The following is a 27,860-nucleotide window of genomic DNA, read 5'->3' on the forward strand; positions in this document are numbered from 1 at the left end:
CACCAAGAGATTAACGTAGCAAGCTAATATTACGGGATACCAAAATAAATAAACATCAAAAAACGTATTTTTAACCAAATACGGATCTATCAAAAACGTGCATCTAATATGATCTTGCGATACTGCTCCCTGAATAAGAGACTGTAAATTTGCCCAAAGTAAATATGGCCACTATAAAATAGACGTCCGGTTACGTCATAAAGAAAATATTTTACTCTCCTTAAACGTTTATATTTAAGTAATTGTAAATGTATTATATACTTTATGTAGTGCACTGTATATATAAAAAATATATCGAGAGGAAGCCATATCCTGTCGGGCGTTCAGGCGTTGCCATAGTAACTTGCGGACGTTCTTCAGAGTCGACCTGTCATTGGTTCGCGCACTTCCTGTTATCCTGACCTTAACCTTGCATGTGGAACGGAGAATTCTTAGCTGTATAACTCGGTTATCGACATCAGAGTCATGTCTCTCGTTACCGATGCCTTTGTGTCACAGATAGCAGGTAATCCTGTCTCCTGCAAAGCTTTCACTTACGGCAGTGCTGTTCTGACTTGTAACTGCAAAACAATAATATACTCCATATGATAACTGTACAAAACACCTCATCTTGTTATTATCGAAAGGCAATATTTACGTCTGTAATAACAACCCATTTGATTAAAAATGGAATTAAACAGCGGAACGTTTAGTGGGTTTTCTGTTGTATTTTGTGTGTGGGGGTTACAAACACAGATGTTTTCTTTTCTGGAGATGTAAAGTGGTTAGTGGTATTCTTAAATGGGAATGAGGTATCAATCTCTTCTTACGTGTTAAAGCGAGATTGACACCTTTAAGTGTGTGTGTGTGGGCGTTTTGCTTTAGAACCTAAAGGGTCAATTTACCCCAAAAAATAATCTGACAGAGCAGCTTGCTTTCTGATAAATCCATTATAAAACATTTGCTAAAAATTATGCAGGAAATGTAGTACATATCCTCCCCTGGATGTACAGCTATTGATTAAAAATATTCATAATTTTTAATGTGATTTTTCCTAATTTTATTCATCTTGCTCATCAACGGACTCTTTCTGCGAGCTGCAGCTCAATAAAAAAATCTGAAAAGTTTCAACTAATTCTCATAAAATATTTGGTTAATATCTAAATAATATGCTATTTACAATAATTTGTTTCACATGTTTTCTGGCATTCTATCTCTCTAAAGTGTACTTTTTATACTTAAAGGGATACTAAACCCACATTTTTTGCTTACTCCGTGAATACAGAGTTTTGTGTATTTTTAAAATGTATCTAATATTTTTATGGTTAAATATTTTATTTAAACTACAAAGTATTTGCACAGACTACAAGATTGTAAAAAAAGTGATACAAATAATGTTTTCTTCTAGATTTCAATTTGTAGTTATCATTGAATAATATTAGTATAGAACCCCATATTTTAGTGTTTTAGGAAGGTGAACGGATACTAAATGTGGAGCCATAAAATTTGTGTTTTAAAGGGTTATGAAACCCATTTTTCTTTCTTTCATTATTTAAATAAAACATATAATTTTAAACAAATATCCAATTTTCTTCTATGATCTAACTTTCTTAATTCTCTTCGTATATTTTGATTAAAATCATACCTAGGTAGGCACAGGAACAGCAATACACTATTGGACGCTAGCTGCTGATTGGAGGCTCCTCTTATATTCCCCTTGCCATTGGCTCACCCAATGTGTTCAGCTAGATGCATGTAATGCATTGCTGCTCCTTCAACCAAGAGAATGAAGAAAAATTGATTACAGAAGTAAACTGGAAAATTGCATCACACACGTTTAAAATTGTATACTCTATCTGAACTAGAAAATAAAAAGTGTGGGTTTCATGTCCCTTTAAATGTTTAAGAAATAAAATTACTCTTATGATGTTGTTTATCAAGTATGCTGTGTGTTTCATATAGTGAACTTTGCCCAGATTTTGATATTTCATCAAGCTATTTTCTAAAAGTTATCAGTCTGCTGATGAAATAAGGGATGGCAGAGCTTTAAAATTAGACCCTGGTGCCTTGGTTTGGATCCCCGAAGACCCCCTGAGTGCCCCCTATTTACCTACACCAGCTGCTGTGTGCCACTGCCAGCGGTGCTTAAAATTTATTCTGGTGCGGACATATCTTTTCTACAGTTCCCAGTATGCTGTGTGCGGAGCACTGAGGTTAAAACCAACACAAGTGAATTCTTTAAGCTACATCTCTAATGATGCTCTCCAAATTTCAGTTGGACCTATGGTTGCAGAGTACTTAAACAACACTATAATGCATATTTCCAAATGCTGCTTTGGCAGCCATGTTAGACTAGACATAAACTGCTAAGGAAGCAGGGCTGGGGAGCCGCTCTGTTCTTCATCTAGACTGTTTTTGCACCATGTGGCTGTGGCTGAATTAGGAGACTCAAGGTCTGTGGGCGACTAACATTCATTTTGAGGGGATCATTAATTACAAGGCCTTTGTAAGAAAAGGAACAGCTCACAGAGTTTGTTTGGAAAGCATGAGGTGCTGGAATGCACCCTGGGTGACCTGCTCTTCAGTTTATAGGCACTGCAAACCACTACCTGATAGTGTACTTCAGTCACCAAACAGCCCTGAATTCTTAGAGCGGCCTGTACCTTACAGAGGCCTCTCAGGCTTCTGATGTCCTTTCCCAGCACTACAGTTGGGTCCTGCTTTCCTACTTAGATATTTATTCCCCATGTACTTCTCACTGCTCCTTTGTAGCCTATACATTGTTCCACTCTTTACCTATTTTAGTAACTGTGAGATAATTAGTTTGGTATGAGGACTCCACCCTCTGTCGTGCTGTATGTTACATTTATCTGCCACTGCACTATGTGATGCTTGGTTAGGGATTATCTTCTTGAATGTCACTAATGTATAATAACCCTGGTTGTGGGTGTTTTACAGAATAAAGTTTGGTGATGATGAGTAATATAGGCACAAATAGTGCCACTGCCTGCTAAATTTTAATTGTAGACCAATGCCAGGAAAAGAGCAGATGTGGTGCTAGATGCTAAGATAAGTGAATCGACAGGTCAAGTCCACCACAAGTTGAAAAGAGAATGAAAACATAACCCTAAAAGCAAAGTTGCACACATGAACTGGTTAATGTGTTTTTAACTTGTATAATTTAACATTATGCATCACAGCTAATCATAATACAGTCTGAATACAAATTATTTTTTCTTTTTTTTTTTCCTTTCTTTTATTCATTGTCAGGTTGCACAGTTGGGTTGTGTGACCTGTGCTGCTGATTGGCTCAGTGGCAGTTTCAGTTTGGGACCAGCAGTTCTTTGTGGCTCCTGAGCAGTACTTTACCTATGTGTTTAACCCATTTGCAGGGGTTAAACGCACAGATTTGCAGGCTTGCTATTTATAAAGTTACAAACTCTTACAAATATGAGCATGTTATTTTGTCGCTATAATGCCCTTTAAATGCTGCTTTGGGGATCACATTGGGGATATATTCCTTTATCCATATTTTCTGCATTTTCCTTCACAAATTTAAGGGACATGATATCAAAATTTAACTTTCATCATTCAGATAGAGCATGCAATTTAGAAAACAAAAACTTTCAAATATACTTTTTTTCTTTGGTGTCCTTTGCTGAAGAGCATACTTGGATAGGCCCTGGAGCATACACATGCCTTGAGCACTCTCTAACAGCAGTGTTTGAAATAATGTATAACATATACAGCTGTGGTGTTTGCAGCAACATTTGTAAAAGGCGCAGGAGTGTGCACGTGTCTTGAACATACTTAGATTTTCTCTTCCAAAAAAAGGAGACCAAAAAATCCTAAATAAATGTAATAATGGAAGTAAATTGAATATTTTGTTTTATTGTCTGCTTTATCTGAATGATAAAAGTTTGTTTGATCTTTTATGCCACAGTTTGTGTAACCTGTGAATACAAGATGCTCTGACTGTAGGATTTAGTCTCTAGAATTGCAGAGAATGGCCTGTTGTGAACCACAGCATTTGTATATCTGCTAATTGCAGCTGTTGGTAATTGATACCTGGCAGTGGCATACAGTGTATTGTCCTGGATAATATGTGTTTCTCTGAAAGATTATAGATAGATTTTTTTTTTTTATATAGTATAATGCATATGTTTGGTTTAATTCCTACACTGGTTTATATTGTGATTAGCAATCACTGTCACTAAATAAGATGAAATGTTACTATAATGTTATCAGGGTTAGTAAAACAGAATAAATGTTATTATGAATCTAGAATGAATTTCAGTACAATTAGCTCAGTGAGACTAACTAGACAAGACAGCATTGAATACCTTAACATATTTTATTGTTGAGCAGATGTTAAAGACATGTCTCCTACACACAGCAAGACAGGTAACATGTACAGTATATCAATATTCCCAGAGGCAGAACTTTTCTACTCTTTATGTGATGAGATTTTTTAGTGAAACAGTTGTTTTAAATAAAATTCTATGCATTTACACTACAGCATCAGCTCAAATGCAGTATGTTGATTAACAGGAGAATCCCAGAGGCAGATCTTTTCTTCACTTTCTGCGATGAGATTCTTTTTGTGAGAAAATTTTATGCAGGTCATTTTAAAGTCACTGCTTTGCAAACTGGGAAAGGCTAGGGGACGGGTTAAAATAAATCCCTAAGAGACAATCACTGCTTCTTCGCAGCACTGCTTCATATTAGACTGTTCTCTTCAAACAGAACACAGGAAAACTTGCACAGTGCAGCCAGAGCACAGCTCTGTTTGAAGAGAACAGCCTAATGTGGAACAGTGCTGCAAAGTGAAAGTGATAACAGTTCCTGCATGTGTCCTGTTCTTTCTGCAGACATGCTGCATTTTCTGCGATGACATCTCAGATCACAGCATGTTCTGCATTGGGGAGGAGAATAAAGCATTTTTTAAAAGTTTTATAATATAATGCAGCAGCTGAAATTTGCAAATTGACTGCAGACAAAAAAAAGAGTTTTTAAAATACATAGTAACATGGTAGATGAGGTTGAAAAAAAAGACCGAAGTCCATAGAGTTCAACCTATACTAAATGTATCTTGAATAAGTTTGGTCTAACATCACAAATCACAGCTTTGCAGACCGGGAAAGGCTCGGGGGGCATGGTTGAAAAGACCCTAAGAGCCAGTTAAAAATAAATAATAAAAACTTACCCAGTGCAGCAAGAGCACAGCTCTGTTTGAAGAGAACAGCCTGAATTCGAGCAGCACTACATAGTAAAAGCACTAACAGTTCCTGCATGTGACCTTTCTTCAGACATGATGCATTTTCTGCAATGACATCTCAGATCACAGCATGTTCTGCCTTGGGGTCTGTATGAGTAACCAGGGAATGTGCACAATGATGTATTATACTTGGTATCCTAACACATTATAGAATTTCTTGAGCCTATGAAAAAATATATAGTGCTATGGATGCAGAAAGTGCTGACAACCTGCCGTAAAGTGTGTTACGACCCCCAGTCTCTTAGGGATGCATGACTAATAACATTGTGAGTCTCTGTAGAAATATTAGCAAAAACAACCAAACAGTAGCTATAAGGGATTCCAATAAAAGAGAAAAAAAGACTAGCAGCAGGATAAAATATAATTAAACAAATGTAAAGGGAGGAGTGAAGTTAAAAAAACAGTGAGTATCAGAAAGCATAGGGGGCAGTGGTTGTGCTTGTCGATAAGGAGAGAGACTGGGAGACAAGACGCTAATAGGGAAGGCATCTAAAACATGCCTAAAAAAAACACCCGTGGTACACATCCAGCCCACCAAGGGTTTTGTTTTTTGTAACATGCAGCTCTGTTGAGCATTAAACATCAGTACAAACTTCTTATTATGGGCCTGATTCTCAAATATTTGCCACAGGGGCAGTTCTCTTAAAAAAAGGGTGTGAACCAAGCCCCAGAGAGTGGTGACTTGTCTGCCATAAAAGGTAAATGAATAGCTCTACAATGGAGAATATCGCAGGAGATGTGACAGGGAGCACCCTTAAAGGACCATTACAGTCAACACACTGCTGGTCCTGAGCTGCTGATCTAATTGGCAGTGCTAGTTGCACACCTGAGCCATGTGACTAGTGCTGCTTATTGTATCAGCTGCGGGTTCGACTTGGGACCAGCAGTGCACTGTGGGTTCCCTGTGGAAATTCTACTGCTTGTTTAACCCCTTTATGGGGGTTAACCACAGTAGAGCAGGGTTGATAGTTGGAAAATTACAATATCTAACGAATTAGAGTGTCATTTTTTTGACTATAATGGTTCTTTAACTGATAACATTTGTTTTTAGGAAATCAAATTACACTATTCTCAGAGTAATTAAACTTGCATTTGCTTCTAATGCATATGTATTTTCTGTCAGTGGAATAAGTGCATTGCTTATATTGAGACACATTTCCAGCTTTCATTTGAAGAGATAAAACTGCAAGACCTGCAGTCTTTCTTAGGAGCTTGCAACTCTAGATGGAGACTTTACCTATGTGCAACCCCTTTTCAGTGATTACATTTAGGTTGATCACAAAACATTATTAAAGGGACATTAAACACTAAGTACATTTTATAAGCATAGTATTTAGGTTATGCCCCTCCTCCCTTTAGTTATGGGTGCCGCAATATTGAAATCTATCTTTCACGACATTCCAGTGCTGACCTGTTTACATGTGTAACCTAGGTTCCATAAAGCTGGCACCCATAATAAGAGGGAGGTGCAAGAAGTGTTTTTAGTGAAAGTCTGAGGATGTTTGTAGATATATCTGTAAAGCATGTATTTTTTGCATTAATCCCTTAACGACATGCGTCGTACAGGGTACGTCTTGCACAAACTGGTTTTTAAAGACCAGCGACGTACCCTGTACGACGTTGGGGATTAAAGCGGCTGGAAGCGATCCCGATTGCTTCCAGCCGCTTTACGGTTATTGCAGTGATGCCTCGATATCGAGGCATCCTGCAATAACATTTTTCCCCCATCCGATGCAGAGAGCCACTCTGTGGCCCTCTCTGCACCGGCATCGATCGACGCAATCGTTGGTGGGTGGGAGGCGGGTGGGTGGCCATCGGTGGTAGACTGAAGAGAGAGGGGGGAGGGGTAGTCGGGAGCACGCACAGGGGGGCGGCGGGCGGGCGTGTGCACGGGGATGGAGCGGGTGGGAACTGCTATACTACAGAAAATGTGGAATAGTAAGTGGGAGAAAGGGGGGAAACAACAAAAAATGATCATTGTAAGGGATCTGGGAGGGGGTAATGGTTGCTCTATGGGGGGGGGGAGCTACACAATAGAAAAAAAAAAGGTATTTTATTTTAAACTGGGTACTGGCAGACAGCTGCCAGTACCCAAGATGGCTCCCAGTAAGGTAGAGGGGGAGGGTTAGAGAGCTGGTTGGGGGCTAGGGGGGGATCCTGCACAGCAGCATATGTAAATAAGCTATACATTTTTTTTTTTTTTTTTTTTAAATATACATTTTATTTTAGTACTGGCAGACTCTCTGCCAGTACTTAAGATGGCGGGAACAATTGTGGGATGGGGGAGGGAAGAGAGCTGTTTGGGAGGGATACTGGGGTGTGATGTGTCAGGTGGGAGGCTGATCTCTACGCTAAACCTAAAATTAACCCTGCAAGCTCCCTACAAGCTACCTAATTAACCCTTGCACTGCTGGGCATAATACATGTTTGGTGCGCAGCGGCATTTAGCGGCCTTCTAATTACCAAAAAGCAACGCCAAAGCCATATATGTCTGCTATTTCTGAACAAAGGGGATCCGAGAGAAGTACTTACAATCACTTATGCCATAATTGCACAAGTTGTTTGTAAATAATTTCAGTGAGAAACCTAAAGTTTGTGAAAATATTTGGGAAAAAGTGAACAATTTTTTTTATTTGATCGCATTTGGCGGTGAAATGGTGCCACGAAATATACCAAAATGGGCCTAGATCAATACTTTGGGATGTCTTCTAAAAAAAAAAATATATACATATCAATGGATATTCAGGGATTCCTGACAGATATCAGTGTCCCAATGTAACTAGCGCTAATTTTGAAAAAAAGTGGTTTGGAAATAGCAAAGTGCTACTTGTACTTATTGCCCTATAACTTGCAAAAAAGCAAAGAATATTTAAACATTGGGTATTTCTTAACTCAGGACAGAATTTAGAAACTATTTAGCATGGGTGTTTTTTGGTGGTTGTAGATGTGTAACAGATTGTGGGGGTCAAAGTTAGAAAAAGTGTTTTTTTTTTTTCCATTTTTCCCTCATATTTTATCTTTTTTTTATAGTAAATGATAAGATATGATGAAAATAATGGTATCTTTAGAAAGTCCATTTAATGGCGAGAAAAACGGTATATAATATGTATGGGTACAGTAAATGAGTAAGAGGAAAATTACAGCTAAACACAAACACTGCAGAAATGTAAAAATAGCCCTGGTCCTTCAGGGAAAGAAATTGAGAAATGGCCTTGTCCTTAAGGGGTTAAAAGTCCCTTTATCATTTTTTACATGCAGAACATGTTTAATAGTACGGTTTTATGTGAAAGGTAACTATTTCTAAGTGATTTGTTATACCAGAATCATTTTATTCTAGAAATTGAAAATGATTGATTAGAAAAGGGATTGACAAATTTAGCCCATATATTTATTAAACACATACATACATACATACACACACACACACACACACACACACACACACACACACACACACACACACACACACACACACACATATATATATTTATATATATATATATATATATATATATATATATATATATGTGTGTGTGTTTAGGTTAGGCTGGTGGTGGCCGGAGGGGGTAAGTTGGGTGCAATCATACATGTTTTGGGGTCACTAAACTAGGGCATCGGGACCTAATTTTGAGACTTTAGCGCCTCCCTGGTGCCTTGTTTTTTTTAGATCTGATTTAGCAGTGTTGTCCACAGAAAATGTTGCCAGCCGGTGGCATTATGAAGTAGCCGGATGGGGGCAGTGTAATATTTTCTAATATTATATCACTTTCTGCTAGCCAAAGCACAAATTAACTTCATAATTTAACATAAATGTATTTAATGATAATTTGTGCAAAACAATTGAACATTTTTAATATTGGCTAAAATAACATGTCCTGGGGGAGAACACTGTTTTAGTGTGTGTGCAGGAGCTTTTCTTTTTTTCCTCTTAACCCAACTAGCTACAATCATAAAACATGATAACATTTGCATGAAATAAAATTAAAGGGACAGTAAAGTCAAATTTAAACTGTAGATTGGTAGTTGCACATATGTCTCTTGTCATTGGTTAACTCAATGTGTTCTGCTAACTCCCAGCAGTTTAATGCTGCTTCTTAAGCAAAGGATGCCAAGAAAATAAATCAAATTAGACAATAGAAGTAAATGTTCTGTCTGAATCATGAAACCGCAATTTTTTTTCTGGATTTTTAAACAACTTTCTAATTTACTTCTATCAATTGTTCTTTGTTCTCTTGGTATCTTTTGTTGAAAAATTGGAATGTATGCTTAGGAGCCGGCCCATTTCTGGAGCACTATATGGCAGCAATTTTGCAACAATGTTACACATTTGCAAGAGCAGTAATGACAGCACTATTCCCTGCCATTTAGTGCTCCAGTTACCTAGGTATCTGTTCAACACATAATATCATGAGAATGAAGCAAATTTAATAATAGAAGTCAATTTGAAACTTTTTTTCTGAAATGATATGCTCTGTCTGAATCATAAAATAAAGATGTGGGGTTTCATATCCTTTTTAATTGTCTGACAGCAAAAGCTGATGCATTTTGACCCATATACGCTGTTTCACTTGTGCAGCTGGCCCTTTATAAAATACAGAAGAGCTTCAAACAATGCAAGAGATGTATGCGAGAAATTCCTACACTCACTGCCTGTCCCATGGAATTAAACTCTGGCAATATCTTTATGGAAAAAACAAGTAGTATTGGTAGCAGCATGATAGGGTGTTTTCTACCAGAAATATACTTGCAGATTTATTTAATAGTACAATAAATTGTCAATGAGATTTGGCTGTGTAAGTACAAAGAGAAATACAGAGCTGTTCTGTAACGCTGGCCCATTGAGATGAAAAATGTTCTCTGGAGAACTATATTGGTTTGTAAATATTTAACATTGGCTCAGTTTCCTTATAAATAGTTAACCTTTTTTTATTGGGGTGGATTTAATATCTAGAGAGCAGTTTGGGAGTCTGATGATAGAATTGAGATTTGGAGTAATGAAAATGGGAGCAGTGAAGCCGTTCGTTATGTCTATTTGCTTTGAAACTCCCTGGCATGTCCAGACTAGCAAGTCAGCCAATCAAAACACTTCTAATTGTGTTCTTGCTGGCTCCATGGTTTTCTAATTTTAATGAGATATGGTTTTGTGGAGCCATTGAGTTTTCGGCTCTGCGTTCTGCTCACTTGCTATTGATATTTTGTGAGTACCCAAGCGGTAGTTAATCATTTCTGTGAAATATCTTGCGGGGCTGCAAATAGCAAATCTGAAATGTATGCTTTGTGAGTTATATGCCCACCTCTGAAATTAGCACTATCCTGCCCTTCCAGAAGCTGCTCCTAAGATAAAATAGCTTAAATACAAGGTATATCTGTGAATATGTAACTTGAGATTTTTATTTTTTAGATATACTTTGCTGGCCATTAGATAAAATTATTTCTGGTGAAAAATGCAGCAAATCTTACTATTTTGTTTGCAGCGTAGAAACTGCAGTGATTTAAATTGTCGGCCACTTACCTACATCTGCCTCCTGACCAGTGGCGTAGCGTGGGTTGTCAGCGCCCAGGGCAAGGCAAGTATTGCGCCTCCTAACCCATTAGCACTGACTGAGTCTCTTCCAACAGTACAGTAGGGATTGGCACATTTGCTTTGAATCTAGGAGCCAGCTCAACAACTTAGGAGAAAGCTTTTTTTTTTTTTAAAAAACAAAGCTTTATTTTTAACGACAAAAATAACATATCTTAAATTTACAAATAAAGAAGACTAGAACGTCATGAGCATTTAACTTATGCACTGTCTGCTATGTGCGCATTGGCGGAATCGCTGGCAGAAGGGAGAGCATCTCCTCCGAGATGCGCTGACCAGCAGAGCTTGTCTTATTTAGTAGTTCTGCGAGCCAGGAACGGGCTGACAAACACCCAGGCACCAAGGCAAAATTCCTACAGTAGTAATTTAACCCTATAAGGACAAGGCCATTTCTCTTGTTAAGTGTATCCAGTCCACGGATCATCCATTACTTATGGGATATTAACTCCTCCCCAACAGGAAGTGCAAGAGGATTCACCCAGCAGAGCTGCTATATAGCTCCTCCCCTAACTGCCATTACCAGTCATTCTCTTGCACCCAACGAATAGATAGGATGTGTGAGAGGACTGTGGTGATTATACTTAGTTTCATACCTTCAATCAAAAGTTTGTTATTTTATAATAGCACCGGAGTGTGTTATTCCTTCTCTGGTAGAATTTGAAGAAGAATCTACCTGAGTTTTTCTATGATTTTAGCCGGAGTAGTTAAGATCATATTGCTGTTTCTCGGCCATCTGAGGAGAGGTAAACTTCAGATCAGGGGACAGCGGGCAGATTAATCTGCAAAGAGGTATGTAGCAGCTTATTATTTTCTGACAATGGAATTGATGAGAAAATTCTGCCATACCGATATAATGTAAAATCAGCCTTAAATGCAGTAGCAGCAACTGGTATCAGGCTGTCATGTATGTATATTTTACACTTCAGTATTCTGGGGAATGGCACTTCACTGGAATTATACTGTATGCATAAAACTTTAGCCTAATTTGCAGGGACTAGCAACCGGCTTTTTAATAACACTCAATTTATTAATGTTAAACGTTTTTTGCTGGCATGTAAAATCATTTAATTTTCTGAGGTACTGGGTGAAAAAATGTTTTGGGCACTATTTTTTTCCACTTGGCAGTCGTTTTATTTAATTTATGATAGTTTACTGATCTCTCACTGTTATGTGTGAGGGGGAGGGACCTTTTTTGGTGCTTTTGCTACGCATCAAAAAATTCAGTCAGAAGTTTATTGTTTTCCCTGCATGATCCGGTTCATCTCTACAGAACTCAGGGGTCTTCAAAACTTGTTTTGAGGGAGGTAATCACTCACAGCAGAGCTGTGAGATTGTAGTTGACTGTGATAAAAAAAAACGTTTATTTCTGTATTTTTTTTTATTTTTTTTTCTGCTATCAGGGTTAGTTATCCTTTGCTAATGGGAGCAATCCTTTGCTAAAATTGTGTTTTTTACAAAGATTTGATGCTATAACTTTTCAGTTTATTAATTTTCAACTGTCATAACTTTTTCTGTGCTCCTTATAGGCACAGTACGTTTTCATATTATAGTAAATTACTTGAAAAAGTATTTCCAAGTTGCTAGTTTATTTGCTAGTGTGTTAAACATGTCTGATTCAGAGGAAGATATCTGTGCTATATGTGCTAAAGCCAAAGTGGAGCCCAATAGAAATTTATGTACTAACTGTATTGATGCTACTTTAAATAAAAGTCAATCTGTACAAATTGAACATATTTCACCAAACAACGAGGGGAGAGTTATGCCGACTAACTCGCCTCACGTGTCAGTACCTGCATCTCCCGCTCGGGAGGTGCGTGATATTGTAGCGCCGAGTACATCTGGGCAGCCATTACAAATCACATTACAGGATATGGCTACTGTTATGACTGAAGTTTTGGCTAAATTACCAGAACTAAGAGGTAAGCGTGATCACTCTGGGGTGAGAACAGAGTGCGCTAATAATATTAGGGCCATGTCAGACACTGCGTCACAATTTGCAGAACATGAGGACGGAGAGCTTCATTCTGCGGGTGACGGTTCTGATCCAAACAAACTGGATTCAGATATTTCAAATTTTAAATTTAAGCTGGAAAACCTCAGTGTATTACTAGGGGAGGTGTTAGCGGCTCTGAATGATTGTAACACAGTTGCAATACCAGAGAAAATGTGTAGGTTGGATAAATATTTTGCGGTACCGGCGAGTACTGACGTTTTTCCTATACCTAAGAGACTTACTGAAATTGTTACTAAGGAGTGGGATAGACCCGGTGTGCCGTTCTCACCCCCTCCGATATTTAGAAAGATGTTTCCAATAGACGCCACCACACGGGACTTATGGCAAACGGTCCCTAAGGTGGAGGGAGCAGTTTCTACTTTAGCTAAGCGTACCACTATCCCGGTGGAGGATAGCTGTGCCTTTTCAGATCCAATGGATAAAAAGTTAGAGGGTTACCTTAAGAAAATGTTTGTTCAACAAGGTTTTATATTGCAACCTCTTGCATGCATTGCGCCTGTCACGGCTGCAGCAGCATTTTGGTTTGAGTCTCTGGAAGAGACACTTGAATCAGCTCCATTAGATGAGATTACACACAAGCTTAAAGCCCTTAAGTTAGCTAACTCATTTATTTCAGATGCCATAGTACATTTAACTAAACTTACGGCTAAGCATTCCGGATTCGCCATTCAGGCACGCAGAGCACTGTGGCTAAAATCCTGGTCAGCTGACGTTACTTCTAAATCTAAATTGCTTAATATACCTTTCAAAGGGCAGACCTTATTCGGGCCCGGGTTGAAAGAAATTATCGCTGACATTACAGGAGGTAAAGGCCATGCCCTGCCTCAAGACAGAGCCAAACCTAAGGCTAGACAGTCTAATTTTCGTTCCTTTCGTAATTTCAAAGCAGGAGCAGCATCAACTCCCTCTGCACCAAAACAGGAAGGAGCTGTTGCTCGCTACAGACAAGGCTGGAGACCTAACCAGTCCTGGAACAAGGGCAAGCAGGCCAGGAAACCTGCTGCTGCCCCTAAGACAGCATGAATCGAGGGCCCCCGATCCGGGAACGGATCTAGTGGGGGGCAGACTTTCTCTCTTCGCCCAGGCTTGGGCAAGAGATGTCCAGGATCCCTGGGCGTTAGAGATCATATCTCAGGGATACCTTCTAGACTTCAAATTCTCTCCCCCAAGAGGGAGATTTCATCTGTCAAGGTTGTCAACAAACCAAATAAAGAAAGAGGCGTTTCTACGCTGCGTACAAGATCTTTTATTAATGGGAGTGATCCATCCGGTTCCGCGGTCGGAACAAGGACAAGGGTTTTACTCAAATCTGTTTGTGGTTCCCAAAAAAGAGGGAACTTTCAGGCCAATCTTGGATTTAAAGATCCTAAACAAATTCCTAAGAGTTCCATCGTTCAAAATGGAAACTATTCGGACAATTTTACCCATGATCCAAAAGGGTCAGTACATGACCACAGTGGATTTAAAGGATGCTTACCTTCACATACCGATTCACAAAGATCATTACCGGTATCTAAGGTTTGCCTTTCTAGACAGGCATTACCAGTTTGTAGCTCTTCCATTCGGATTGGCTACGGCTCCGAGAATCTTCACAAAGGTTCTGTGTGCTCTTCTGGCGGTACTAAGACCGCAAGGAATTGCGGTAGCTCCGTACCTAGACGACATTCTGATACAAGCTTCAAGCTTTCAAACTGCCAAGTCTCATACAGAGTTAGTACTGGCATTTCTAAGGTCGCATGGATGGAAGGTGAACGAAAAGAAGTGTTCTCTCTTTCCACTCACAAGAGTTCCCTTCTTGGGGACTCTTATAGATTCTGTAGAAATGAAGATTTACCTGACAGAAGACAGGTTAACAAAGCTTCAAAATGCATGCCGTGTCCTTCATTCCATTCAACACCCGTCAGTAGCTCAATGCATGGAGGTGATCGGCTTAATGGTAGCAGCAATGGACATAGTACCCTTTGCACGTCTACATCTCAGACCGCTGCAATTGTGCATGCTAAGTCAGTGGAATGGGGATTACTCAGACTTGTCCCCTACTCTGGATCAAGAGACCAGAAATTCTCTTCTATGGTGGCTTTCTCGGCCACATCCGTCCAGGGGGATGCCATTCAGCAGGCCGGACTGGACAATTGTAACAATAGACGCCAGCCTACTAGGTTGGGGCGCTGTCTGGAATTCTCTGAAGGCTCAGGGACAATGGAATCAGGAGGAGAGTCTCCTACCAATAAACATTCTGGAATTGAGAGCAGTTCTCAATGCCCTTCTGGCTTGGCCCCAGTTAACAACTCGGGGGTTCATCAGGTTTCAGTCGGACAACATCACGACTGTAGCTTACATCAACCATCAGGGAGGGACAAGAATCTCCCTAGCAATGATGGAAGTATCAAAGATAATTCGCTGGGCAGAGTCTCACTCTTGCCACCTGTCAGCAATCCACATCCCGGGAGTGGAGAACTGGGAGGCGGATTTCTTAAGTCGTCAGACTTTTCATCCGGGGGAGTGGGAACTTCATCCGGAGGTCTTTGCCCAAATACTTCGACGTTGGGGCAAACCAGAGATAGATCTCATGGCGTCTCAACAGAACGCCAAGCTTCCTCGTTACGGGTCCAGATCCAGGGATCCGGGAGCGGTTCTGATAGATGCTTTGACAGCACCTTGGACCTTCGGGATGGCTTATGTGTTTCCACCCTTCCCGATGCTTCCTCGATTGATTGCCAGAATCAAACAGGAGAGAGCATCAGTGATTCTAATAACGCCTGCATGGCCACGCAGGACTTGGTATGCAGATCTAGTGGACATGTCATCCTGTCCACCTTGGTCGCTACCTCTGAAACAGGACCTTCTGATCCAGGGTCCCTTCAAACATCAAAATCTAATTTCTCTGAAGCTGACTGCTTGAAAATTGAACGCTTGATTTTATCAAAACGTGGTTTTTCTGAGTCAGTTATTGATACCTTAATACAGGCTAGGAAGCCTGTTACCAGAAAGATTTACCATAAGATATGGCGCAAATACTTATATTGGTGCGAATCCAAGAGTTACTCATGGAGTAAGGTTAGGATTCCGAGGATATTGTCTTTTCTACAAGAAGGTTTAGAAAAGGGTTTATCCGCTAGTTCCTTAAAGGGACAGATTTCAGCTCTGTCCATTCTTTTACACAAACGTCTGTCAGAAGTTCCGGACGTTCAAGCTTTTTGTCAGGCTTTAGCTAGGATCAAGCCTGTGTTTAAAACTGTTGCTCCACCATGGAGTTTGAACTTAGTTCTTAATGTTTTACAGGGGGTTCCGTTTGAACCCCTTCATTCAATTGATATCAAGTTGTTATCTTGGAAAGTTCTGTTTTTAATGGCGATTTCCTCGGCTCGAAGAGTCTCTGAGTTATCTGCCTTACATTGTGATTCTCCTTATCTGATTTTTCATTCAGACAAGGTAGTTCTGCGTACTAAACCTGGGTTCCTACCTAAGGTGGTCACTAACAGGAATATCAATCAAGAGATTGTGGTTACATCTTTGTGTCCTAATCCTTCTTCGAAAAAGGAACGTCTGCTACACAATCTAGATGTAGTCCGTGCCCTGAAATTTTATCTACAGGCAACTAAGGATTTTCGACAAACGTCTTCCCTGAATGTCGTTTATTCTTGTCAGAGGAGAGGTCAAAAAGCTTCGGCTACCTCTCTCTCCTTTTGGCTTCGTAGCATAATACGGTTAGCCTATGAGACTGCTGGACAGCAGCCTCCTGAAAGAATTACAGCACATTCTACTAGAGCTGTGGCTTCCACTTGGGCCTTTAAGAATGAGGCTTCTGTTGAACAGATTTGCAAGGCTGCAACTTGGTCTTCTCTTCATACTTTTTCCAAATTTTACAAATTTGACACTTTTGCTTCTTCGGAGGCTGTTTTTGGGAGAAAGGTTCTTCAGGCAGTGGTTCCTTCCGTATAAAAAGCCTGCCTGTCCCTCCCGTCATCCGTGTACTTTAGCTTTGGTATTGGTATCCCATAAGTAATGGATGATCCGTGGACTGGATACACTTAACAAGAGAAAACATAATTTATGCTTACCTGATAAATTTATTTCTCTTGTGGTGTATCCAGTCCACGGCCCGCCCTGTCACTTTAAGGCAGGTAATTTTTCCATTAAACTACAGTCACCACTGTACCCTATGGTTTTCCTTTCTCTGCATGTTTTCGGTCGAATGACTGGTAATGGCAGTTAGGGGAGGAGCTATATAGCAGCTCTGCTGGGTGAATCCTCTTGCACTTCCTGTTGGGGAGGAGTTAATATCCCATAAGTAATGGATGATCCGTGGACTGGATACACCACAAGAGAAATAAATTTATCAGGTAAGCATAAATTATGTTTTTTCAATTTCTTTCCCTTAAGGACCAGGGCTATTTTTTACATTTCTGCAATGTTTGTGTTTAGCTGTAATTTTCCTCTTACTCATTTACTGTACCCACACATATTATATACAGTTTTTCTCCTCGTCATTAAATTGACTTTCTAAATATACCATTATTTTCATCATATCTTATAATTTACTAAAAAAAAAAAATATAAAATATGAAAAAAATGGAAAAAAAAACACACTTTTTCTAACTTTGACCCCCAAAATCTGTTACACATCTACAACCACCAAAAAACACCCATGCTAAATAGTTTCTAAATTTTGTCCTGAGTTTAGAAATACCCAATGTTTACATGTTCTTTGCTTTTTTTGCAAGTTATAGGGTAATAAGTACAAGTAGCACTTTGCTATTTCCAAACCTTTTTTTCAAAATTAGCGTTAGTTACATTGGAACACTGATATCTTTCAGGAATCCCTAAATTTCCCTTGAAATGTATATATATATTTTTAGAAGACATCCCAAAGTATTGATCAAGGCCCATTTTGGTATATTTCATGCTACCATTTCACTGCCAAATGCGATCGAATAAAAAAAAATTGTTCACTTTTTCACAATTTTTTTTCAAAAAAACTTTAGGTTTCTCACTGAAATTATTTACAAACAACTTGTGCAATTATGGTATACATTGTTGTAAATGCTTCTCTGGGATCCCCTTTGTTCAGAAATAGCAGACATATAGGGCTTTGGCGTTGCTTTTTGGTAATTAGAAGGCTGCTATATGCCACTGCGCATCACATGTGTATTATGCCCAGCAGTGAAGGGGTTAATTAGGGAGCATGTAGGGAGCTTCTAGGGTTAATTTTAGCTTTAGTGTAGTTTAGTAGACAACCTCAAGTATTGATCTAGGCCCATCTTGATATATTTCATGCCACCATTTCACCTCCAAATGCGATCAAATAAAAAAAAATGTTACATTTTTCACAATTTTAGGTTTCTCACTGGAATTATTTACAAACAACTTGTGCAATTATGGCATAAATGGTTGTAAATGCTTCTCTGGGATCCCCGTTGTTCAAAAATAGCAGACATATATGGCTTTGGCATTGCTTTTTGGTAATTAGAAGGCCGCTAAATGCTGCTGCGCATCACACGTGTATTATGCCCAGCAGTGCAGGGGTTAATTAGGTAGTTTGTAGGGAGCTTGCAAGGTTAATTTTAGCTTTAGTGTAGAGATCAGCCTCCCACCTGACACATCACACCCCCTGATCCCTCCCAAACAGCTCTCTTCCCTCCCCCACCCTAAATTGTCCCCGCCATCTTAAGTACTGGCAGAAAGTCTGCCAGTACTAAAATAAAAAGGTATCTTTTTTTTTTTAATAGCATATATACATATGCTGCTGTGTGGGGTCCCCCTTAGCCTCCAACCTCCCTGATCCCCCCCAAACAGCTCTCTAACCCTCCCCCTCTACCTTATTTGGTGCCATATTGGGTACTGGCAGCTGTCTGCCAGTACCCAGTTTATAAAAATAATAATAATAAAAAAAATTTCTGTAGTGTAGCTTCCCCCCCAAAGACCATCTCCCTCCCAGATCCCTTAGCTATTTATTAACCCATTCCTTCCCCCCTTTCTCTCACTTAGAAGTAATATTTTTTTTTCTGTAGTGCAGCGGTTCCCACCCCCTCTTAATCATAAGTCATCGATGGCCACCCACCCGCCTCCCACCAACCAACGATTTTCGGCCATCGATGTCTGGTGCAGAGAGGGCCACAGAGTGTGTCTCTCTGCACTGGAAGGGTAAGAAGGGTTATTGCAGGATGCCTCGATCAGGATCAATTCCAGCCGCTTTAAACCCCAACGTTGTACAGGGTACGTTGCTGGTCTTTAAAGACCAGTTTGTGCAAGACATACCCTGTACGACATGTCGTTAAGGGGTTAAGTAAAAGGCATTTAATGCTAGTATACACAGATTTTTTTTTTTAAATCGCCTGGTTTTAATTTTTGCAAATTTTTCAACAGAATTGAAATCTATATTGAAATCTCTCTCAATAGACAGTATTGCCAGGTTACTCAGTCTTTCTTGGCACATTGTAGATCTCTGATACGTTTTGATTAATTTACATTTTGAGAAACTTCTTTCACAACTGGCAGTTGAAACAGTGATAGTTAGAAATATTCTTAATATCACAACAAAGTTAGTCAAACTCTCTTGCAGCTTCCACTTATACACCCACCGAAGCAAATCTAAACCTGTCCAGTTAGCAATATGCTCATCGGGATTGACTTCCTTATACAAGACAATGTGGTGCCGAAGGCGATTTATTTTGTTTATCATAGCTGCAGCATTCAACTCTATGTACTTGGCACATGTGTGCGTACTTTGTTCATTGATAAAATCATCTTTTTCAGTATCCAACAATGTCTGGATTTGCAATAAAGCAAATAGCTGGTGAAGCATAGTCATCTGAATTGTACGTTTTGTAATTTCTGTCATAAGTTTATCAATTGCTTCCAGTTGTTCTCTGCGTGTTTCCTGTACTAAGTTCAAGCCAGCATCACAACTCTGCCCCCCAGGCATCTTCTTAGGTCTTCCAACTCTTCTCTCTTTGTCGAAATGTTGAACGTTTTGCACACCTGCAGAGCTTTTTCAGTTGACTTGACACTACAGTTTCTCGTTTTTCCTGGCAAAATAAAGCTAATTTATCAAGCCAAGCCTTTTTTGCTGCAGGTAGATCTGAGCATCATTCACTTCGGTCAGTACTGGGCTCAAAAAATGCAGGAATGAGAAAAAAGGATAGGTCATGATGCAAACTAACAGACTTCCTGCATCACCGTTGATTTCAGAGGTTTCTCCTGGCCCATCTCTCAACACTTCCAAAGCGTCTATTTCCTCCGTGTGCTCAGCAAGTACACGTACAGCTTCATCGCTTTACGCAAATTGGTACATGTTCCTTAATAACATCCAACCTTTGGGTAGAGCTTGAGAAGAATGTGTACACCTTTTCCTCAATGCCAAAGAAAGTCACAGACTGTGTCCCAACACCAACTGCATGCACACCAGCAAGATTGAGTGAATGATTGTTACATGGCACAAACACTGCTTTGGGATTCATATCCAGAATACATTTTTGTACACCACTAATCTGTCCAGCCATAGTTGCGGCATTGTCGTATCCTTGGCCGTAGCAGTGCTCCAAATTAAGGCCATCTGCTTGCAACTTGTCACAAATCTCTTTTGTAATGACATCAGCTGATTTCCCATGTAACTGAAGTCAATGAAAGACTCTACCACGTTAATTTCTGTATCTTCAATGTGCACGTATCGAATCACTTGGGACATTTGGTCAGTGTGTGAAATATTCGGAGTGCTATTAAACATGATAGCAAAATACTTGGCCTTGGTGTTGTTTTAAAGGATGGCTGTTCTGATATGATCGCCATGCAGGCTGATGAACTCATTCTGGCTCTGCGGAGAGAGATAGGACACAACGTATCCATCTTTTGAACTTTGTGAAGGTGCTGTTTCGAACTCTGTCATATTTGGCAAGTAACTTGAATGTTTCTAGGAAATTTCCACAGTTTTAATCTGTGCTTAGATCTTCTAGTGACCACATAAGGTTTGCCTGGCTAGATACAGCACACAATCGAGTATTCTGGCTAAGATTGCCTTCCATTTCTCAAATGACCTCTGTTGTGCAAGCTGGGCAGCAACATCAATAGTCTTGTTTCTGTAGCCGCATCTCAAATTCTTTCCACATTGTAAATGCACTTAGGTGATATGAACTGCGCTCATGCTCTAGTAATCTGGGGTTTAGCTTTCTCCATGCTTTAAATTCACTTTATGTAGCACTGTTTACAGGAGAAAACACCAACCAGGTCCTTAACATAGTCTCACAATTGTCCAAATTCATGTAGAACCAGTCCTTGGAAAATGACCTGCCATCACAATTCATCCTTATTCTGCAGTTCCACTGTCTCTCTCTTGACAAGTTCAGTTTTTAAAGTTTCATCCACAGTTTCCGCACAATATCATTGAAAACTTTTAGGTCAATACTCTCTGGCAGAATATTTGGCTGAGCAGAAGTAGAAGCATCCTCAGGAAAAGCTGTCTCTGCTTCTAAAGCAAGAATAGGAATAGCAACAGAAATTCCTGGATCAGGAACTTCAGGCTCCTGTGGTTCTGGTGATGAGCCTGGTGCACTTTCAGCAGTGTTCACAAGAAACCTATCAAGGCTTCCAGCTATCTTAGCTAGTTGCTCCTGCTCTATCCTCCTCTTCCTGCCTTGTGCACCTGATTCTTTTTTGGCTGACATGGCATGTGAAGTATTCTGCGAAAAATCTAAGAAAAAAATATTTAACTACTTTTATGCCTTGCTCCATTTTTACTTTTGACCTCTCAGCCCCTTCATTGTATAACCATTTCTTCACTTTCACTGTTTATTCCCTTTTATGCCTTGCTCCATTTTACTTTTTACCACTCAGCCCCTTCATTGTATAACCATTTCTTCACTTTCACTGTTTATTCCCTTTTATGCCTTGCTCCATTTTACTTTTTACCACTCAGCCCCTTCATTGTATAACCATTTCTTCACTTTCACTGTTTATTCCCTTTTATGCCTTGCTCCATTTTACTTTTTACCACTCAGCCCCTTCATTGTATAACCATTTCTTCACTTTCACTGTTTATTCCCTTTTATGCCTTGCTCCATTTTACTATTTACCACTCAGCCCCTTCATTGTATAACCATTTCTTCAACATTACATTTTCAACTGACTATTTTTTTTATTTTATTGTTAATAAAGCACCAACATATTATTATTATTATGGCAGTGCTGTACAAAAGGGAAACAAACATATAAATAATAACCAGACAAATATGACTTACATGAGGAAATGAGGGCCCTGCACAGTTCAGTTTACAATCTAAAGGATTTGGGGTAATTGCACACAAGCTAGAGTGCTGTGTGCACAATGGGGAGCTTGGTCAGTGACCTGCCACTTGGTAACATGATAGAAATTGTGAGATGCCCCTCCCTGCCAGATGATAGTCAGGTCAGTGATCTGCTGCTGGGAATATGGCAATCAGTGGTGAACATTACTGTCACATGACGGTCAGTGACCTACCGCTGTAAATATAGCAGGTAATAGCGGATATTGCTGCCACATGACGGTCAGTGATCTGCTGCTGGGAATATGGCAATCAGTGGTGAACATTACTGTCATATGACGGTCAGTGACCTACCGCTGTAAATATAGCAGGTAATAGCGGATATTGCTGCCACATGACGGTCAGTGATCTGCTGCTGGGAATATGGCAATCAGTGGTGAACATTACTGTCACATGACGGTCAGTGACCTACCGCTGTAAATATAGCAGGTAATAGCGGATATTGCTGCCACATGATGGTCAGTGACCTACCGCTGTAAATATAGCAGGTAATAGCGGATATTGCTGCCACATGACGGTCAGTGACCTACCGCTGTAAATATAGCAGGTAATAGCGGATATTGCTGCCACATGACGGTCAGTGATCTACTGCTGGGAATATGGCAATCAGTGGTGAACATTACTGTCATATGACGGTCAGTGACCTACCGCTGTAAATATAGCAGGTAATAGCGGATATTGCTGCCACATGACGGTCAGTGATCTGCTGGGAATATGGCAATCAGTGGTGAACATTACTGTCACATGACGGTCAGTGACCTACCGCTGTAAATATAGCAGGTAATAGCGGATATTGCTACCACATGACGGTCAGTGACCTACCGCTGTAAATATAGCAGGTAATAGCGGATATTGCTGCCACATGACGGTCAGTGACCTACCACTGTAAATATAGCAGGTAATAGCGGATATTGCTGCCACATGACGGTCAGTGACCTACCACTGTAAATATAGCCGGTAATAGCGGATATTGCTGCCACATGACGGTCAGTGACCTACCGCTGTAAATATAGCAGGTAATAGCGGATATTGCTGCCACATGACGGTCAGTGACCTACCGCTGTAAATATAGCAGGTAATAGCGGATATTGCTGCCACATGACGGTCAGTGACCTGCTGCTGTAAATATGGCAATCAATGGCGATGGGGACATGAAGACAGAGCAGGTGACATGGGGCTTTAGGGACAGAGCAAAGGGAGCAAATGGGTTTAAGGGGACAGAGCAGGGGACATGAGAAGATGGGGACACAGCAGTGGAAATGGAGACAGGACATAGGGACAGACCAGGGGAAAAATATAACTGTGTTTATTTAAAAAAATATTAATACAATAATATACATTATTTCAAGTATAGTTAATTAACAGCATTAAAGAGGGGACAATTCATGAAGTTGTTTGCTGTGTATTTTGAAAACTTTACTGAAGTACAAAGTCAAATTTAAAGGGACAGTCTAGGCCAAAATAAACTTTCATGATTCGGATAGAGGATGTGATTTTAAACAATTTTCCCATTTACTTTTATCACCAATTTTGCTTTGTTCTCTTGGTATTCTTAGTTGAAAGCTTAACCTAGGAGGTTCATATGCTAATTTCTTAGACCTTGAAGGCCACCTCTTTTCAGAATGCATTTTAACAGTTTTTCACTACTAGATGGTGTTAGTTAACGTGTTTCATATAAATAACACTGTGCTCGTGAACGTGAAGTTATCTGGGAGCAGGCACTGATTGGCTAAACTGCAAGTCTGTCAAAAGAACTGAAATAAAGGGGCAGTTTGCAGAGGCTTAGATACAAGATAATCGCAGAGGTTAAAAGTATAAATATAACTGTGTTGGTTATGCAAAACTGGGGAATGGGTAATAAAGAGATTATCTATCTTTTAAAACAATAAAAATTCGGGTGTAGACTGTCCCTTTAAGTAAAATTTAGACTGTCACTTACCAAATACATATATACTTTTTATCACAGGCAGCAGTAGCACTAATCTTCTCAAGCAAGTCAGCAAGCACACCTTGCCGCCTCACTGCCTGAGTTTCAACCAAATAAAACTACAGTCAGGCTACAGCCATTGGCTGAAGCTTAACTGTGCCATTGTTTGCAAGCTAAACTGTACAGCACAGCCATTGGCTGGCAGCAACTAGCAGCTGATTGGATGCATGGAAAGGGGGGGGCATGTTTCCAATTTGGCTTAACGCTGCATGGAAACATCTTACATTCAGCGTTAATAGCCATCATTCATCGCGGAGTGGAGGTTTCCAGCCGGCAATTGGCTGTCAGCTGATGCTTGCTAAAAGCAATGAGCTGATGCTGATCGCCGGCTCTCGGCACTGCATGTGACACAGTGAGAGCAGTGGTGGAACTCACATCATGATAAGGAGATGGCTCTTTCAGCTTACCAGCCTGCTTTTTAAATTTTGTGCTCCTAAGAATTATGCGCCCGGGTTGTAGCCCCCCCACGCTATGCCACTGCTCCTGACCATACAGCCGTATGTCGGCTGCAACTTTCTTATTTACTCCTATTATCAATTTTTCTTCATTCTCTTGGTATCTTTATTTAAAATAGCAGGAATGGAAGCTTGCGAGCCAGCCCATTTTTGGTTCAGTATCCTGGATAGCACTTGATGATTGGTGGCTGCATTAAGAAAACTTGTCAATTGTAAGTGCATTGTTACTGCAGTATGTTTTGCTTTGTTGGTCTCTGAATCACTGTACTGACATGGCCACTCTAATCAACATATATACGGTAGAAAATATTTGAGACTATGGGTTTAATTTATCATAGTGCGAGCGGACGTGATACGATGTAGCGTATAATGTCCGCCGAATACGCTGTCGGCATTTATAATTGCACAAGCAGTTCTTGTGAACTGCTTGTCCAATGCCGCCCCCTGCAAATTTGCGGCCAATCGGCCGCTAGCAGGGGGTGTCAATCAGCCCGATCATATAGGATTGGATGGATTGAAGACCACAGCCTAAGAGCGAGCAGAAAAGTAAAACTGTCTGAAGGCTCGCACGGAAACTGGGTCATCTAGCTCCATTTGGAGCTTGATAATTCAGCCCCTATTTCCCTTTAATCTCCATGCCCTGTTTGCAGTCTGCAGTGTGCTGCTAATGACGTGAAATGAGGAGCTTTCTTTGTTAGAGGAGAGAAAAGGAGCACACCGGTGGTCCTGGTTTTCTCATGGTATTTTAGCCATGTTAGTGCACACTATAAAGCACTGGTTTTTTTTTTAAACCTGTCCTTGGGTCTCCCTAACAGGCCAGATTTTGAGAATTTCTGAACTGGAGCACAAGTAAAATAATAAGATAATTAGTAAACATGATTATTTTACCTGCTCTCTCCCAAGGTAATCCTGCAAATCTGTCCTGTTAGGGAGGCCTGAGGTCAGAAAAACCAGTGCTATTAGGGTAGCGTTGTGAGTCAATCCTATGTATCAGGCTAAGGGCAGTAGCAGTAACAGGAATGTGAGAAAGGTTGATGGGACTTGAGTCTTTTTTCCAACCTATGCAACTGTAAAATAGGCAAATAACCAGTCAATACATTATCAGTACTGATACCTATGCTAGCACTGACACATACAACTGTTACAATTCAGTTGCTTTAACCCCTTCACTGCTCTGCCTTTTTCACAAACCCCTGTGCTAAACCGATTTAACATTTTAACACTGTTGAAACTCATATTTTGTTGAGTAACCCACACAAATTTATATATCTATTATTGTTTTTTTCAGTAGGCCCAGTAGATTCAGAATATACTATTATATTTATGTTTAATGGCATGTGAAGAAGCCGCAACGAAAATGTGTCATTTTTTAATATTTTAGTAAATAATCTTGAAAAGGGCTAGTTGACCACTGTTGTTGTTTTTATCACCTTACTAAATTGTTATCAAGCGTAGCCAAATGTGAAATATGATCCATAATATAAACTAGAGGGCACTTTTGTGTCAGTTCAGAAATAAAAACCTTTTTTCTCTTTTTATGACTGTATAAAATGTATTTGAGAAGGACTTATCTACTATAAAACAAACTTTATTAGGGGATAATGTTTTTGTGGCTTGTGGCTAATTAAAAAAAACAGATGATTCTCTTTCAAATAGGGGTCTTGAAGGTCTGTGGCTAGTAAGGGATTTAAGATTAAGGGGTTTGAACCCCTGTCCATCCAGCTCCCTTTTCTGCCTGTAACTTTCTGGTATCCCCCTCTTCTGTTATGTCACATGCGCATTTGTGGTGACATCACCAGCTCTACCATGCAGGTTTGAGAGCACCACCCACTACACACTGGACTGCAGTGAGGGAGATTCCCTACAACAGTATTGGGTTGACGACCCCCCTTATGATGAGAACTGGTTGCAATGCGCTCACAGGTAGAGATTTGCATGACAACCCATTCATTATGCTCGTGTAACAGGTTATATTAAGTTTTAAGGGATGTTAATTAATTAAATTAAATGGAAAAAAAAAGTTGAGTTCCATATCCCTTTAAAGCAAATAAAAGAACATTGTAGTATGCATTCATTATTTACATTGCCGTTTTTTGCTGTAAAATATCTCTGAAAGTTGTGCTAGTACCACTTGTTAAGTAATTGAAACATATTTTGAGATGCAGCGCAGAACTGCTTATATACACTATGAATTTAATATTCCTTTAAGAAATAAATATAAAGTGCTCGGTTGGACATGGCAAAAAGTAAGGGAGGAGCTGGGCTTGTAAAATTAAAGGGATAATAAACACTAAATTAAATTTCATGCACATCCCTCTAATCATAGATTCTGTCATTTTGGAACCTAGGTTACACACATACATATAGATTTACAGGGTACGTACAGTTCCCGATAGACCGCAATGAAAAGGCACTTTTTAGTGTGGTTTTTTTTTTCTAACACCCCACACCCGCCACTTTTAACCTCTAAAAACTGCTTTGTGCAGTTGTTTTTTTTTGTTGTTTTTTAAAAATGCTTTATTTTAAATAAAAAAAACGGAGATACTCTTAAATTTGGGGCACTTTTAGAAAATTAACCAGAGATCGGATCTCTGGTTAATTTTCTGAGCGCTAATTGTTACCGCTAGCTCGCAGTAGCAAAAACTAGCAACTTGCAATGGCTGTTTTTTTATCGCGCGTCTGTAAACAGGAGAATTTGCCCATTTGCGGACGTGCAATAAATAAGCGCTCCACTTGTAATCTGGTTCTTAGTGTCCAGGTTTGTGTCAAGATATGCATACATACAGGGCTGTACATTTTCACTTGTGTATTAGTCTTGGATGAGACTATTTTTTACCATATTTTTATACTGCGCCAAACTAATAACTTTTTTTTCCCATCACTAGTAGTTTTTATTTATTTATTATTATTTTTTACCTTAACTTGTAAACTGTAGCCATATTTTCAATTCATATATATATATATATATATATATATATATATATATATATATATATATATATATATATATATATATATATTTACTTTGAAAATAAACTAAACAAAACTTAGAGAAATGTTGAGCGTTATCTTATTGTGTGGCTTTAGATTTCACATCATAGGATATTCTTTTGCTTTGTAACATACAATAATATCTGCAATAGGAAAAGACACCACTTCTAAGACCTATTATCTCAGGACGCACACTTGAGAACACACAGTTTTATCCCAGGACGCACACTTGAGAACACACAGTTTTATCCCAGGACGCACACTTGAGAACACACAGTT

General features: G+C 39.6%; 1 protein-coding gene across 1 annotated transcript in view; it reads left to right on the plus strand.

Annotated features, from left to right (window-relative positions):
- Positions 1-354: 354 nt before the first annotated feature.
- The window catches only part of MTX2 (metaxin 2), a 252,854-nt gene continuing 225,348 nt past the window's right edge, over positions 355-27,860 (plus strand). The window contains exon 1 of the mRNA XM_053698486.1: positions 355-505. Coding sequence (XP_053554461.1) covers positions 466-505 — 40 coding nt within the window. The 5' untranslated portion in view covers positions 355-465. The remainder of the gene's footprint in view (positions 506-27,860) is intronic.

This window comes from Bombina bombina, chromosome 1, assembly GCF_027579735.1.
Source record: "Bombina bombina isolate aBomBom1 chromosome 1, aBomBom1.pri, whole genome shotgun sequence".
Classification (NCBI taxonomy): Eukaryota; Metazoa; Chordata; class Amphibia; order Anura; family Bombinatoridae; genus Bombina; species Bombina bombina.